Genomic DNA, 17,703 nt, shown 5'->3' with positions numbered 1-17,703 from the left:
CTGCTCTTTAAATGAGTACCCAGCTGTGTACTAAGCATGAAAATTGCACCAGAAGTTTCCTGGATGCAAATAAAATTAATCATTTTTTTGGAGTTTGAAAAATCAAATATAAACAGAAGGGAATAAAGTAATGGTGTTAGAATATTGCTTATGAATGATTCATAGCTATTGTTTGGATGCTGCTGAAAATATTCAAATGTGAATCTGTTGTCCTCTTAAGACATTTGCAATGCGGGAATGTGAGGGTGGTTAATAAATAAATGAATAAATGAGGGTCAGAAAGCAAAGCCAATTAACTCACAAATAAATGATGCTCTCGTTGTACTCGGTCTTGTTTACAAAAACACAGGAATGCATTTTGAAAAATGGCCATACCAGGGTGTTGTATACATTCTGCTGTGCTTTCTCCCTATAGTCTTTGGAGTGATCATTAACTTCCATTTAGCCCACAAAACTTAATGGACATTACCTTTCCCAGCTGAAAAAAACAGTTCAAGCAAGGTGTTGAAACAGCTGATAACTGGTTGACCAGTCCAGGCCAGCTCCCAGCTCAACATGGTTTAGCTGGTTGACCAGTTCACCAGCAACCAGCACAAGCTATGCTTGGTAGGTGGCTGACCAACTACCAGCTCAGACAAGCTACCAGTACTAGCTGGTTGACCAGCTCATACCCAGCTAGACCAGATTATGACCAGCTCATACCCAGCTAGACCAGCTAAATTTTCAAGATGGTCAAGATGGCATAGCTGGATTTTACAGCAGGGTTATCAATCAGTTACCAATGTGATTGACACCAGCTATAGCTACCTATAGATAGATACCCTGCTGAAAAAACAACTGACTAACAAGCTACCAGCACTATCTGGTTGACCAGCCCATACCCAGCTAGACCAACTTTATGACCAATCTGTCCATGCTGACGATCCGACCACCTTGATCAACTTGAAAATAGCTAGATGTTACAGCAGGGTAAGTAACGTTCGTTAGCAATCATTACCTAGTGCACACGCACGACTACGACGATGAACAGTAGGTTACATTGCTAGCTAGATCGGAATGCTAGAAACAGTGAAATTAAAACATAAACAATATGGAATTAAATAAATTAATTCACCTGTAGCACTGATGTGAGCCAGCTAGCATTACCTAGCTAGCACCAGAGTTGTGCTGTCACTACTCACTTGCTATGTTCACTCACCAACAAGGGACCTGTCCAACTTCCGCAATTTCTACTCATGCCGCATCTGTTTTTTGTGCCGATCCCCGGTAAGACCGTTGTCCTTCAATACCATCCGTTTCTACTCACCTCTTTTATGAATTAGAAATCCCTTATGGTGACTGAACTGTTAATTTTAGAACAGGCTGTCGCTACATCACACTAGGCCCCATTAGCTACATAGCCTACATCACTTCCACTTTTTAGAAACTCTATCGAGTTTTTGAGTTGGCGTGGCCAAAGAGGCGCTTCAATTATAATCATTAATTTTTTTTTAATGCAGGGAATCCAATTTCCACCACTTGGACATTTTACATAACGTCAACAGTTAGTTAATTAGTTTTACTCTCTGATGCCTGTCATATTTAATAACCTGGAATCAGATATACTGATATGTTACAATAACCCAAAAACAGGATGACTATCAGGGCACGTCAATGTGGTACTTTTGCTATGTAATCGCAAACTGTGCGTTTCTTTTCTTTCTTTCCTTTAAGGCGAAGACAGCCCATAATTAATCAAGGCACTTAATGCAAAAACCTGATTCAGGCTGTACATTAACTAAAGTGAGCAAAGCATTTCAATAAAATAACAGAAATCATTGTACACTTTTCTTTGAGACCAGGAAAATGCCCAGCCTCTCTTTAATTGCTTTCCTTTCTCCTATATCTTTAACAAAGGGCTGGTTTCACAGCGAGCAGAAGGACTCTCAGCTGGCATGTCCCAGTTATGCGATGTTAAAAACCACCCTCACTTCAAATTGCTGGGTAGATTAATTTTCTGATACAAAAGATATTGCTCTGCATACTAATTTACCGCCATTCATGCTGTGGAGACCAAAGCTTTTCATGGAGGTATAATTAACAATGGAATGTATGCCTTTATATTCCGCATGTAGCTAGAACTGAGTTCATTGTCTTTTTTTTTAAAAAGAATTAAATTAAAACCACCATCATGCCTATTCAGGAATATGTTACATCCTTAATTGCTTTCGCCTTTGATAAATATTTGGCAGGCCACAAACAAAGCGCTGATGGACAAATGTTGTCAGGAATGAGTCCCTAATATCAGTAGTTCATCCGCAGTTCACTAGATTGGCTCCACATAAAGGCTGCAGAACTTGTTGCAAACTAGAGTTGCTGATATTGAGATTACCTTTGACAGAAGCATGCTTTGTGTGATTAATTAACTGAGGGGGGAGAAGACGCTGTTTCCGAACAGCATAAACTACTCATTCTGAAGAAGGGAGCTTGTCTTGTTTAAGGACGCCAAACTGATGATGAGGAAGTGACGCCCTCTGGTGGCGAATAATGGGAGCTACAATGGGCTGCTCTCCCAGCAGTCTTAGCCAATTCTGTACATTTTGTCCATTTTTATGAATCATGTCTTATATGTGCAAGGTTTTAATTGTGTATGTGTGTGACATCCCTGGCAGTAAAACGCGTGGGTCCCTTGACGTATGTTAAACTTTGATATCAAATAAAGAACTGAAATGTGGATGCTCATATAAACCCTGGTTAATGCTTATTTATTAAGGCCCCACTCCGGTGAATGGATGGGCCCCTTGGTCTGAGAGAAAATCCCAACCGTGCGAGTGCCGGCCTGTGGTACTCGCAAAAATTTTAAAATTCACACTCCACACTCGCACATCAAGGCTGGTCTCTAATGAGGTTCATGTAAGGTCAGAGTGAACCTATGGATATTCAGCAACAACACAAATTACTGCCACGGCTCCCCGGCCGACAGCGCAGGCCAGGCACAGCTGAATGGGGCCAGCGAGGAGGCAGGAGCAATGATGATATCTATGGCGTTTCCTCATGTGATCGCATCAGTATAATAATGGAGTCCTGCATGAGCAGTTAGCCTGAAGATATATGGCCTGGAACATTCCAAGCTGAATTCACTTTTGCACTGCTGGGGACCTGGTACTGTAGTAGGTGGTCAGATTTATTATAATAATACATAATGACATATACAATACGTAATGACACACATTCTTGTTTGTCAAAGCTCACACCGGTTTTTCATATTTTCAGAGCAGGATGCAGTATGTTTTACAACAAGGTAAGTTTCTGAAGGGACCATTTGCATCATGTCTTTTCCTACAGTTATGCAAAGGAAATTTCCCCCACTTGTGACCAGCTTAATCACCGAATGTGAAATTCTGTTGTCTAAATTCTGTAATTCAACCCAAGCTTATAATGTGTCTTCCTTTGACTCATGTCTGTGTGAGAGTCCTGAATTGCTACAGGGGGTAAGACTTAACAGTGATATTGTGCTACAGAGGATGTCTTGAGCGCTTGGTGTGCAGGGGGCGTAAGTACCATTTTCCTAATCTTAGAGGAGAGGCAAAACAAATGTCTTTAGGTTTTTATCCTTTGTTTCAGTGTAGTTAAGGATCCTATCTTTTGCCACTAGATATATATGTTCAAGAGCTTTCTTTTCATATACAATACTCGTGTTGGCCCAAAATATCACTTACGCCCCTTGTGCACCAAATCCTCTTGTCTGCTCTCTCCTGAATCAATAACGGAGGTTCAAGAAATTAGTATGCAGATATTAGAGCCTATTCTGGATTGCATGTAAATGAGCCACAGACTTGACAGAGATCAGAGGAAATCGGCATCATATTTCCTTGAGGGCAAAGTTCATTCACCTCTCTCAAAGCGCATGACAAAAAGAGCACCTTACTAACAAGGCAAACATAAAATCAGGCCCTTCTCAATCTTCACTGCATAACTGCAGCATATGTACACTATGTAATGCAGAATTATCTCAAACTGAGACCTCTAGGGTCTTCAGGTTTCTACTGTTATTCAGTACGTAATTGGTGAATAATTAAATCCGTGGATTACACAGTTAGTTCACTTAATTGTACATGTTGTCTGCACTGGTTCTTGATTTTAAGATGAAAACTTCCAGTACTTGGGCCGGAGTCCTGATCTGAAAAACACATGTACCTACACCACATCTGCTGGCCTGACAAGATTGATCCACTAGAGGGCGCAGTAAGACCACTGGGCCTGAATTCAGTCAATATTTGCCCCGAATATGCAATCCTCACAAAGAAATCCACATGGAAGACGAAGAACATTTGCATGTGTAAGTTTAATTTAGCTTAATGTTTACTCATGCAATAATAAGAGAAGACTGCGTTTTCTCACACGAAAGCACATTTCTGTACTTTTTTCAATAATGTTCCAAAGAAGCTACAAATATGGTAATTTCAGAATGTAATGTTCTGAGGGAAAAACATGAATACTGAAACTAATCATTTTTATTTTATCATGCATTTCTTGCAAAGTTACATTTATTGTAGGGCCTCAAAACAATCTGCTTTCCTTTGGACTAGATCTGGAAAGGAGTCTGGCATTGCTGGGTTTTAGGAGGATTTACAAGTAGTCTCTCAGATTCCTCCCTCACAAGATGCTAAACCATTTGTGCTAAATAAACATTTCACACTTTTTAAATCCATTAATTCCCTCAGCACATTTCACACTCTACTGTATCAAAACACAATTATTTACATCTCTGGATTCATTGAGGCAATGCCAAATAGATATGTTCAGATTTTTTATCTGTTCCTGTACCGTAACAACAGGTGAGCAGAGGACTGATGCCGTGTGAATTCTATATGCATAATATGCAAAACTACAATGGATGCAGGGCGATCCAGGACACAACATTGTTTAAGGAAATAGCAGACATTCTCGTGTATAAACAGATGTTTCTGCTCTATTCCTGGCCTCCTTAGTCTCTATGGGAGCTTGCTGAACTCAACAGTCTTCCTTCCTTTCTACAAATACGATGAAAGCCTTGTACTCTCCATTGCTTGTCAGGTACAGAGCAGTGGGAGCCATCTGTTTGTTAAAGGTAGGCTACACAACACAGGCGATGTACAGTAAGTCATTTGAGAACACCTTCTTTCCCAGCACAACGTAATCTGTGGACTGACTAATCCAACGAATCGGCAGATCACACAGCTGTTCAATAAATTAGGACTTTGGTTATCTGGTTGTGTGAAATTTCAGCTCAGTTAGTGAGAACAGTCAGTGTATTCAGTCCAAGCATCTACTACAGAGAGACATTTACAGCCAGAAACAAACTAGAGACTCTGCTGCTCTGACATCCAGAGGAAGGTCATTCCACCACCGTGGGGCCACAACAGACAGCAGTCATGACCGAGAAGTGCAGGTGCGGCAAGGGGGTGATGCCAGGTGTCCCGAAGTAGCGGAACGGAGGGGTCTTGCTGGTGTATACATCTTGTTAAGTGATTGAATGTATACAGGGGCTGATCCCTTAACTGCCTGGTACACGAACACCAAAGTTTTAAATTTGATGTGAGCCATAACAGGCAGCCAGTGGAGGTGACATGTCAATGTCTGGGGACATTGAATACCAGACGGGCAGCGGCGTCTTAGAAGGGAGAAGTTAGAGCAGGGATGAAGATTACCTCCGTCTTACCTGGGTTGAGCTTTAGATGGTGGTTGCCTATCCAGCTCTGGATGTCTCTCAGGCAGGTGGAGATATGTGTGTGTGTGTGTGTGTCGGATGGGGGGAAGGAGAGAAAGAGTTAGGTGTCATCGGCATAACAATGATATGACATGCCATGAGCAGAGATAAGAGAGCCAACATGTCAAAAAACTGCCAAGTTGTGTTTTTGTTACTTTGAGCTACAGATATCTAGTCATCAACTCTTTGTTTTTCCAATGCAAACTTCCAGGACTAATCTTGGCCAGCTTGGGCAAGTGCTTTCCCACAGTGAACCCACAATGAGATAGCACATACAGGCCCCTGCAACTGTTTATTTCAAAACACAGATGTGAGGTAATGTGTGAAGAGGAGAAGGTAAACAACAAGCATGGGGTCCCCACCCCTCCCCTGCCACCATGCAACTGTGTCCTCCATACTTTTGGAATGGGACCAGTGCCCCCATTTCCAGTAACCTGTGTACAAATTCAATCAGGAAAACATGGTTCATTGATTGAGGCCTACTGGGTTAAGTAAAGTATGTGGAGTAAATGCCTGGTCATCATCTGTATCTCAGTGAGTTCATACATCCCAAATAGCTCAGTGCATGCAGAGAGACATAGATTTAGCCAGCCTAGTCTGGACAGGTTTGCTGTCTATTAACTTTGCAGAGAACTTATAGTTACAGTTGCTCACCCAGTGTTATACAACTTCTCTGTCCTTTGGCTGTGCTGCAGTCTAGCTTGCGCAATCATACCCATCTTAATATTAAGGGGGGGACAAAACAAATATCTAGGTTTGGAACGTTCCATAGCCTGTATGAGCAAACTTTTAAGTTTTTAATCAGCCCATTTGTACAAATATGCATAAATTAACTATGCACTAAAACTTTCTTAATGTACATAAGTGGTATAACAATGGATATATAGCATTTTACAAAGTATATACGCACTGTTATTTTAAGCTAAATTAAAACACACGAAGGTAAACAGGAAAGATCTGCATTATACTCTTCTGTTTCAAGTGACTTCCTTAAAGCAAAACACTAATGCCATGAGATTGGAATAAAGTGTTAACAAAAAAAATATTTATTTTGTTGCTCATTTATTTACTTAATTATTTATTCGTTCATTCGTTCATTCATTCATTCACTGTCTGTGCTACATTGTAAAAACACGGGGTGGCGCTTTCGTGTCAATAGTAGTGCGACCATTGTTCTCAAAAAGGTTATGTAACATCCATGAGGACTATTAAGCTATCCATAATAATTGGGTCAGTAACGTTAATGCACAAAATCACATGATTCTGATGCATTACACTCTGTAAAGATAAACATATGTTTATAAACAACTTTGCAAATATCGTAAAATACATCGGATTGCAGATTCAAATGGCGTGTAATTTACTTTAATTCCGCTAGGGGGAAAATTTCTCCTTAATCGAACGATGACGCCGCATGCCCACCACCTGAACATGAAGTGTTCACGTTTCTTGCCGACCAATCAGGGCGCAGGGATCCAATTTTCCACGTTATAAATTTGAGTGTAACCGGTTTCTCTGTTAGAGGATGAGAGAAGCCGAAGCAGGATATTCGAAAAACCCCAACTGGACTCACCAGTTCCCTTTCTTTTATTTTAACTATAAATACCATTCAGGTAACTGGCTGCCTTTAATCCTTTTTACGCGTATTACATTCTTTTGATATCGCCATGTACGTCTGCTTTAGTTAGCGTTGTCATACCACGTCTTTTACGGATATTAGGCCTATAACTTGTACTTTTGGCATTCTGTCGTTAGCTCTGTGGTAGGCTATTAAGTTTTTTTATTTTATTGAAAAAATGCTCAGTCTGGAAGTAGTTTGCGAGTGAATAATTCATTATGTAGGATTATAATTTCAGTGTAAAGCTGATGTAATATCGCGGGCTATTGCTGTAATGTAACCATGGCTACAAGCGGTACCGATGAAGTCCGCCTCTGCTACCTACACCCGGATGTGTACCGTCGTGTCGAGTTGCGACAGCAGATCATTTTTAGGAAACGATTAACTGTTTGTAGCTCGTTTTACCAGTAATTCCGTTGGAAATTGTGTATAAATTGAAACCGCAAATCACTCGTTCAGTTTATTCAAGTAACTACAAGTGCAGGTCTCCTTTGTCTTCGTGATGTGTAACAATTGGGGCACGTTCAATTAAACGTTGTCAGTGCTGAACGTGACACTGAATGTTGTAAAATGGCATGCATGCGGTGATTCATTCGGTTTCCTTTGGTGTTAGAAGCTAGCTTCATACAGTTTGTATTTAAGTCATGTTCCAAACCGATTTCTAATTTATCCTCATTGATGTATTTCAAAGCGGGGTTATGCATTTGGCTGAGGATTCTGCTTATTTTCTAGGTATCTTATAGCAGCTAAAATGGCCACTTCAGCCAGTTCCACTTTGAGTAAAGCTGTGAAGCAGCAGTACATGGAACTTCCTCAGGGAGAGAAGGTCCAAGCGATGTACATCTGGATTGATGGAACCGGAGAGGGACTTCGCTGCAAGACGAGAACATTGGATTCGGAGCCCAAGAGCATCGAAGGTAAAACGTTAGAATTGTGCTGTCGTTCGTTTGGTAAATGTTTGCCTTTCAGATCAGGGGAGAATACGCTTTACTTGACTCGATGGCGTGAGAGACTAATTGAGATTTAAAAGCAACGCACTTAAGATATGGGTAGACTTGTTGGTTTGCGTAGCCTACCGTACATCCACGGTTCCAAAACTTTGCTTTGCTGCCTAGCTTATGTAATTGTGCCGACTCCTTCAGCTCAAGGAAGGCATAAATCCCTGGGGTTAGACGTTTAGCTTGGTTGGGCTCTGCGCAGTGTAACCGAGCCAACCCTGTTCAAATATTCACTTTAAAATTATTTGGTCTCTACAGAACATTGAGAGCAGACTTCTTGAATCCTTTTACAATATTCTTTAAGCAATTATGGTTAACCTGCTAAATTAATGTGCTTTATTTTATAATTTCATTAGTTGTACAACATGTAATACTGGTGCCACAACCATTTCCTTAATTCTTAGATATGCTGTTGGACTTGAACACTATAATTCTACAGTTCTAAGGCTTGACGTTTGTATTCAAATGTTAATTTGCCTACTCTCTCAGATCTGCCAGAGTGGAACTTTGATGGCTCCAGCACATACCAGTCAGAGGGCTCCAACAGCGACATGTATCTGATCCCAGCTGCCATGTTCAGGGACCCCTTCCGCAAAGACCCCAACAAACTGGTCCTGTGTGAGGTCCTGAAGTACAACCACAGGCCTGCAGGTAAATGCACTGTAGTGTCCTTCATCACACATCTGCGGATGGTTTGTTTCAGTTGCTGGCTGCTGTGAGGGGGTGGGGTTGCTGTGATTGTAACTTGTCCCATGTTGTGCTGTAGAAACCAACCTCCGCAAGACTTGCCATAAGATCATGGAGATGGTGGAGAATCAGCACCCGTGGTTTGGCATGGAGCAGGAGTACACCATCCTGGGCACTGACGGTCACCCCTTTGGCTGGCCCTCAAATGGCTTCCCGGGTCCCCAAGGTGAGTGTCCGTCTCTGTCCTGACTGATGCTGGCCCACAAGCCTAGTGTTAGGTTTCTATAGTGTGCCTTACATCTGAATGGTTTGTTGTGCAGGCCCTTACTATTGTGGCGTGGGAGCGGACAAGGCCTATGGGAGGGACATTGTGGAGGCACATTACAGAGCTTGCCTGTACGCTGGGGTTCAGATCTGCGGGACCAATGCCGAAGTCATGCCTGCACAGGTAAGGATGCGAGCTGTACCATTTGCTTTTGACGGTGCAAATTAATATTGCAAGCGAGTCCTTTGAGTAGTTGCACTGCAAAGACTAAGAAATGAGTCATGCAAATTAACCTGTGTAGACGATCTTTATCTAAAGTTAAAATATTGCCAACTTAAAACAAGCTAATGCATTCCACTAGATGGGGAGTTCACATTACGAGCCTAAAGACTGACTGAGTATCCTTAACTGAAGCATCACACGTTTGCTACTGGTTCCGTCAGCAGTGGGTTTGAGGCTCTGGTCTCTCGTTTCAGTGGGAGTTCCAGGTCGGCCCTTGTGAAGGAATCAACATGGGAGACCACCTATGGGCGGCCCGCTTCATCCTGCACCGCGTGTGCGAGGACTTCGGCGTGGTGGCGTCCTTCGACCCCAAGCCCATCCCCGGCAACTGGAACGGCGCCGGCTGCCACACCAACTTCAGCACCAAGGAGATGCGGGAAGATGGCGGACTAAAGTAGGTTCAGTCATATTGCCGAAGCATGACTCAAGATGGCCTTTTGGAGTGAGGTTTAGAGGTGTTTGAGGCGTTTGAGCTGACTCTTTTTCTCCTCCGCGCAGGTCCATTGAGGAGTCCATCGAGCGGCTGGCGAAGAGGCACCATTACCACATCCGCGCCTACGACCCCAAAGGGGGGCTGGACAATGCCCGCCGCCTGACCGGACACCACGAAACCTCCAACATCCACGAGTTCTCCGCCGGCGTGGCCAACCGCGGGGCCAGCATCCGCATCCCACGCTCTGTGGGCCAGGATAAGAAGGGTTACTTTGAAGACCGCCGCCCCTCTGCCAACTGTGACCCCTATGCTGTGACTGAGGTGCTAATCCGCACGTGCTTGCTCAGCGAAGAGGGCGATGAGCCTGTGGACTATAAGAATTAAATCCCCCTGCCCGCCCCACCCAGGACTGAATATTCTCTGCCCCACCACCCCCTCTTCCCCTTAATACGTATTCAATCCCATGTCTAAAGGCTGAGGTCTTAACTAGTACTGTATGTTTGCTTTGGTGAAAGAGGGGGGGGAAAAAAAAAACCTTTTGAATTTTAGTTTCAGTAGCACAAGTTGACTGGTCAACTTACCACCTGGAATGAAAATAATCGATCAAGATCAGCCGTTTAGCGTATATGCAGGGGGTGTGTCGGGAGGCATTGTGTGTTGTGTGTTGTCCTCGCCTAGGTATCTGAACGGGGAATGGACTATGAAGACTAAGTCCCCTGGTGTATGCTTTTCCCACCTTGTTCCAGTTGGGGTTAATGGAATAAAATGGACCTGTGAGAATAGAGCAACCTTAGGGTCACTGTTTTGGAAGGTTGCTGAAGTTCTCATTGTCACTGCTAGTTCTGTACTTGTGTGTTGACCTGCCTTTCAAGCATGTTTGTGACTAACACTAACGGGTGTACTGCTAAATTGAATTCCGATTCACTGATTTGTGTACGGTACACTGAAGTAAGGGTCCAAAAACTGCATTTGTTTTGTGTACATGTGGGTCTCTTGTCTACATTTTGTAGAGTACCTGTCAAACTGAACTTGATTGCTTCTCCCTAATGTCTGCGTTTTAGATTTTGGCACCTGTTTGGTAAGTCTCGAGTTGCTGAACCTGGTGTTTTTTATGAAATAAACGTTTATTTTTTACCACAACTTGCCTCTGATCCTTTTCTTGAACCCAAGGACGGTAGGCTTTGACTACTACCCTTTCTGGTATTACTGGTGATTAAGAGATGAGCATGGGTTCCTAAACAGGAATTTTTGTATGTTCTTGAATTCTGAAGACTAGCTTTCACCAGTCGGACCACAACCACACGTGTGTTCTGCTAGTCTTGACAGCCTCGAACTGCCAAGTGTTGGTTTCCAAGTACCAACCACAAGGCATTGAAATCGTGCTTAATATCATTCAAATGTATTTTTGATTGTACATTTCAGCGCTTCCCCCCCCCCCCCCCCCCCCCCCCAGTCAAATGGCAGTTTCTACATGCAGACTTGTAGCCTATTCCAAGGACTGACTACTGGCACCAATGTAATGGCTTGTGTTCTGACCACAGCTTGAGTATGTGAACTCTTGAAATGAGTTGTCTCCTTCGTTGGGAAATTGTTACTCATTTGCTGGACTGAATGGGTAAAACTTTTCCACGTTGTCTGTTTAATGCATTTCGAAATTGGGTAAACCTATCAGTTCTGAACTCTTATCTTGAAGGCTTTTGACTATAAAAATTACCCCTAAAGTAAAAAATTATTTTATTTTCTCCTCCCTATTGGCCCAGCTGGTATTTGCAAATGATTTGGAGATTTTAATTTTTATTTTTTTTTTTCAAAACCACTGCCTTGTAGACAGAGGCCACATTTCCAATCCGAAATATTTCAAATGGTTTGTTGCATGAGTCCCATTAAGGAGACTGTGAACAAGACTGGTGAATGGTGCTACTCCCATTTGTCCAATAAGCTGGGCCCCACCACACTCCCTTTGAGGAAATCATAAAATGACAACCACTGAAACTTTCATGCTGTGTACTTTGCTTGCACACTGCAAGCGTCTGTGTCAACATGCAAGCCATCACAAGAGATTAGATTAGTAGTCAGTAGCTGGAGTTGCTGGGTGTAAAGACATGTGGCTTCTTGGTGAGGAAAAAAATTGGAGAAATGCAAAAACCCACTCTTGCTGAAATTAAATCTTATCGTAGCAAACCCCATCCAGATTTGTGAGTGGCAGTTTAAAACTGACGAGTAGTGAGTTTAAGAACTGATGAATTTCCTATACAAATGATACTCTACTTCTTGGTTCATTGGATGGCAGCCTACAGTAAAACTTAAAACTGCCATAGGTGTTTTATATTACAAATTCAATAAATGCTTCTAACTGTATTCACAGCTGCAAGTAATAAATATATATCCACCCAGATCTACCTGAGGATCATGTCACATATTATGAAAGCATAGTTTTTGCTTCAGAGCTAGAAAAGCTGTCTCATAACCTTCCATCTCTAGAAAAAGCTGAGTAGTTTCAAGCAATCAAAGATTGCACTTAGTAGCATTAATTACTAAACCTAATTGTTCTGGGTTTCCACCACTACGGTGCCTATGGTGTTAAAGTGGACTGGGCACACAGCACACAAAGGCAAGTTCAATGGTTTCTATTGTTTTATTTCTAAAGCATGTTGTAGTTTAGTATATGTCATCCTTTTAAAAAAATAAAAAGTCTTTAATACAATGTGTGCACATGTCATTTAAAACATATTTTGTATATTATGTCCCAGGTGGCAATATCATTTGTGTATAATGTATGGGCAGCAACCATGCATTACTGAAATTAAGATCACCTGACAGACTCCATACAATTAATTTAGATCCACTTTCTAAAGGGTAGCACTCAGTTCCTTTAATTAACTAATGCTGAAAAGTTGTCCATCTCAGGTGACCTTCATGAAGAAAGCTTACAAAAGCTTCCCTTTCACTGGAAGCTGCACCCTGTTATTTTGCTCTTTTAAAGAAACACTCAGCTGTCGTGGGCCGCAGACTGAAGGAAGTACTAAAGAAATGTGATGACATGGACTTTTCCAGTGAAGTCTGTGCACAGCACTGTCAACAAAGAATCATTTTAGTCTTGCAGTGTTTTAATGGACAAAAGAGAGAGATGGCAATTGAAAGTATTCACAGACAACTGTGCAAGGCACAAAAAAAAAGCTGACTATGCAAACGTAGATATTTGAGCCCTTGTCCAAACCCTTAACCTCTCCCTGCTTTATCATTAGCTGTGCAGACCCTATATTACCTTGATCCCAACCAAGCTGTTAAAGTACATAAGCATATAACAGAGCCAGCTAAACCTGAAATAAGTAGACAATTTATCTATATGATATGGAACTCAAAGGAAAAATCATGACTGTTGTTTTTCTTTGAGAGTGGATCTGTCAAGACAAGACCTTTTTTTAAAACCTCTAAACACTTCCTTTCCACCCGGGGAAAATATTTACTCTCACTAGTCCCCCCCCTTGGTCCAGCAGGGGTGGGCCAGCAACTTTGTTTTGGGACCTTTTACCTAGATCTTTGTGCCTTAACAACAGAAAAGGAACACCGCTCTGTGATTGGTTTGGGGAAACCCAGTCAGCCAATCACAAAACAGAAGTGACCTCAATCTTGTTCTAGCATGGAGCATGGAGTTTCTCAGCTGGGAGAAGCAACTCATGTCTTGTTTTCTCAGTCTTTAGTATGGATTCAAAAAGAATAAAAAATAGCATGCCTTTCATCTCAAAAGTTAAGCTATACTTTTTTAGTGGTTCTTTCCCATTTTGCTCTAGATGATGGCATCACCATTTATTTTGGGAGACAGGGGATTGGATTACAGGGGAGACATGGCTCAGGCAGTAAGAGCAGTTGTCTGGCAGTCGGAGGGTTGCCAGTTCGATCCCCCGCCCAGGCTGTGTCGAAGTGTCCCTGAGCAAGACACGTAACCTCTAAATGCTCCTGACGAGCTGGTCGGTGCCTTACATGGCAGCCAATCACCGTTGGTGTGTGTGTCTGTGAGTGTGTGTATGAATGGGTGAATGAGAAGCATTAATTGTACAGCGCTTTGGATAAAGGCACTATATAAATGCCTACCATTTATTTTAATTAGCTATATATAGACATTAAAGCTATACATGTAATACATATATACTAAGCTACCCTTGCATCCATGTGCACAACAAGCAATGTTATTCACTCAAAGACAGTATATGAATACAGTTTTCACACTTCTACACAGCCACGGCAACAGGGTTAAGCATTGGGTTAGGGTTAGTGTTAATGTCTGTGTATCCATCCATCTTAGCTTGGATTGCATAACAACAATCACTGTTTAGTTAATTTCATAGCAACCATATCATTGCCAATACCGGTATCTAATATGCTACTACGGTTTAAATATGACTGTTCTCATCAGGCTCTCGTTGTGTATCCGAATCAGGCAGTGCCGTGTTCGCCTGTTTGTACTAGATTTCATTGCTGTAATAAAAGCACTGTAAATGGCGAAGAGGTTAGCATGGGTGTGCCATCACAGACAAGTCTCTAAGTAGAAAGGCACACATTGCAACATTTCCGGGGCATTTATCCTGCCTTGCTTTCCCCACCATATGTGTGCATTGTAAATTCATTACCAAGGGAAAGTATTCAGCCCTGGGGTGGAACATTGGACAAACTGTGAGGGCTCACCCCCCACATACACCGACAGAAAATGAGAGAGCCTTTGTATTATGCACTGTAATCATTTCGAACGTCTCCATTGCAATAGAAATAAATGGAACCTATCAAATGGAAAACCATTAGCCTTTGGATTAGACAGTCTTTGACAACTGACTACTGACTGTGCCCTAATCTGTGGGAATTGGAAGATGCCACTGAGCTAAAATGTACATGTATTAACATTTCCTAAACAGTGCCAAAGAAATTATGAAATTAATTTAGCATGTTGCAGTGCACTAAAACAATGAATGTATTTGTTAGTAATCAGCTTCTTATTGGTCACTGCCTTTGATCTCCTTCCATTTTTATTTAATGCCACAGGGTGCTTAGGGTGGAACATGCTTAAGGCCTTAAAATGAGACTCCAAATAACCTGAAAAAAATAGAAGATGGGACACTCTCAGCTAGTTCGATGTTAGTGTCAGCCAAATCAGTTTCTGCTTATCAGGCAAGAAAGCCTGAAAGCCACTAAGCCAGGGTGTCTCCTACCACAGGTAACATTACACAATAAAATAACATTTGTTTCTTTGCAATGGCAATATCAACTGCCACAACTGTGCTGCAGCACAAGGAAATATGGATGAGTATGTGAGGCAATAAACCGCCACAGATATCAAAACCTGGCGCTGTCAAAGACAGAACGAACCATGCACGTACGCCGTTCATAGGTTACATCTAGCACTTTTGTGTGAGAGCTTTTTACAAGCAATAATAATCACGAATGTTGCTCCCACTGCAAAATGCTCACATAAGCAAGTACTTTTGAGACAAAGACCAACGAAATAGTTTAGTTTCCGCCTTAAATTGGCTGTTTGAAAGCTGTGTGACCTAAATAAAATCTCATCATTTCCAGAATTATTTCTATTAACAAGGGAAAAGCAGCTTCTTGTGCCAGGTGCTTATCCCTTCAGAAGATTATGTTTACACCAGTGTTAATGGCACTGAATTAAGACGGCTGGCTACTTACTGGTAATGTGTACTCAAGAGGGTACTTCGGTTCACAATGCCTCCGTGAGTTGCCGGCTGATTGTACAACTCAAAATAAAAGGGGCATTGTGTTTCGTGTTCCTATCTTATTTGATGTTCTTATATGATGTGAGATGATTATGGCTGTTGCCCTTAGCCTCTAAGATCACACAGCTGGAGCTCATGTACAGCACATAACAATAGGGCTAGGAGCACTGGACTAGCTCCTCATTTGTGCCATGAAAAATTCTATTTCAGCTTGTGGTCCAGTGTCTAAACACAAGGGAATAATTCTGCTTAGGTATCCTTCTCTCTAAGGAAAGCCTGAGATCAGCAAAACATCAAGTGAAGACATAAACTCAGCAAGCGCTTTAAAAAAAAAAAAAAGGCAACGCACATGAAACAGGATGCGCACACAAGGAAAAAGTGCAAGCAGTAAATTTTACTGCACGTCAAGAAACCAGGAACTCCTGTCAGAAAATGTGACTCATGCAGGTGTCACAGTTGGAAGAGGGAACGTCCTTTGCTCTGAGCCTGCTGGGTGACTGTGGATCTTTCAGTGTAAGTGTTGTGGGTTTCATGAGAGGCAGAAATGAGGTGAGGTTGCATTCTTTATTATTATTATTATTATTATTATTATTATTTAAATGTAACCGTTATTTAACCAGGGTAGGCACACTGAGATTGACATCTCATTTGCAAGTGAGCCCTGCAGCCAGGAGTCTGTGGAAGGAAACCAGAGTACCCGGATGAAACCCCCGTGAACATGGGAAGAACATGCATGTGCATCTCCACGCCAAGGATCCGGCCAGCCAAGAACCCAGAACCCAGAACCAACCCATGTTGAGTATAGAGCTGGACTGACTGGTCAACCAGCTACCAGCTGTTTCAAAACATATCTTGAGCTGGTCAACCCATGTTGAGTATAGAGATGGTCTTACTGGTCAACTAGCTACCAGCTATTTCAAAACCTCGCTTGAGTTGTATTTTCAGCAGGGCCCTCAACACCCTTCACCACTATTTTCACTGATCTCATCAGACCCTCTATCTTTACTTCCTTATCACACACTGTGTAATGTTTCTGTGAGCAATGTGGGGATAAAACAAATTTTTGTGAACATTTTTAGTAGTTTGGTTTCGTAAGAAAAAGGAAAACAAAATTAGTTAATTCACGTACAAAGGTGAACTACCAAATAAAGAGGTTATGAACTGCTTTGCGCAGGAAATTGACCTTTTACACGAAGGGCAGACACTTGGTATCAGCAGCCAGACACGATAACAATAAATTGTTCTTGCTAAAATTATTAAAACGGGAGCTGTTAATCTAGGCAATTCTTTTCATTGTCTACACAATGCAATCGTAACATATCATTTCATTGTTGTTCTTCATTGGTCTGTTATTTCCAGAAGCCTCTTAATCTCTTTCTGAACAGCTGAGGAGTGGCTGTTTATTGTTGTTGTTGACTAAGCAGCAATTTGTGTCAGGGATGGGGCTTTGTGGGGAGACTGGGCTGCTCAAAGCACCCCGCTGGTTTTGCTTGCGGGCGTCCTGTACGCGTCATCCTGTACTGTCATACGCAGATACTTCTTGGGGCATTCCCCAGGACGTGCGATTAATACCACGACATTTTATACCGTCGCAATCTATGAACATTTATACCCAGTGAAGAAACAGCACTGGACGGCCCCGTTGCCATGACGACCACTGGAATGCACCGGCTCCACCAAGATGGTGAAGGAGAAGAAAACGACAGGGAGGGAACGGGGGAAGCCTAGTTATGTAACAAGGCAGCTGTACAGTACTTCCCACTCTAATTTGGTCTCACAGACGGAGCCAAGCACCGATCTGCAAACAAAGGCAAGCACCGAGATCGCCATTTGTTTGTTTGATCATTAGTACGAAATTGCTAAATCTTCCATAAATACGTTTAAAAAAAAGCACACATTGTGCCAAAAATGGAATTCAGCCTGAGTGCAAGCACGTGGTTCTGTTCGGACCGACAATGAATGCAAT

General features: G+C 42.2%; 1 protein-coding gene across 1 annotated transcript; it reads left to right on the top strand.

Annotated features, from left to right (window-relative positions):
- Positions 1-7,224: 7,224 nt before the first annotated feature.
- On the top strand, positions 7,225-11,151 carry LOC133128733 (glutamine synthetase-like). The gene is made up of 7 exons (XM_061242465.1): positions 7,225-7,341; positions 8,079-8,263; positions 8,834-8,995; positions 9,111-9,257; positions 9,352-9,479; positions 9,773-9,972; positions 10,077-11,151. Exons 2-7 carry the CDS (start codon positions 8,098-8,100, stop codon positions 10,393-10,395), a joined length of 1,122 nt encoding a protein of 373 aa, XP_061098449.1. The 5' UTR covers positions 7,225-7,341; positions 8,079-8,097; the 3' UTR covers positions 10,396-11,151.
- Positions 11,152-17,703: the final 6,552 nt, after the last annotated feature.

Source organism: Conger conger, chromosome 5, assembly GCF_963514075.1.
Source record: "Conger conger chromosome 5, fConCon1.1, whole genome shotgun sequence".
Lineage (NCBI taxonomy): Eukaryota > Metazoa > Chordata > Actinopteri > Anguilliformes > Congridae > Conger > Conger conger.
This window is presented reverse-complemented; position numbering and strand designations above follow the sequence as displayed.

Bases quoted from the DNA above. Each gene is read 5' to 3' on its own strand.
- LOC133128733 (XM_061242465.1), top strand. From the start codon at position 8,098: ATGGCCACTTCAGCCAGTTCCACTTTGAGTAAAGCTGTGAAGCAGCAG. The intron at 9,258-9,351 runs GTGAGTGTCCGT...TTTGTTGTGCAG, and splicing joins TGGCTTCCCGGGTCCCCAAG to GCCCTTACTATTGTGGCGTG. The intron at 9,480-9,772 runs GTAAGGATGCGA...CTCTCGTTTCAG, and splicing joins CCGAAGTCATGCCTGCACAG to TGGGAGTTCCAGGTCGGCCC.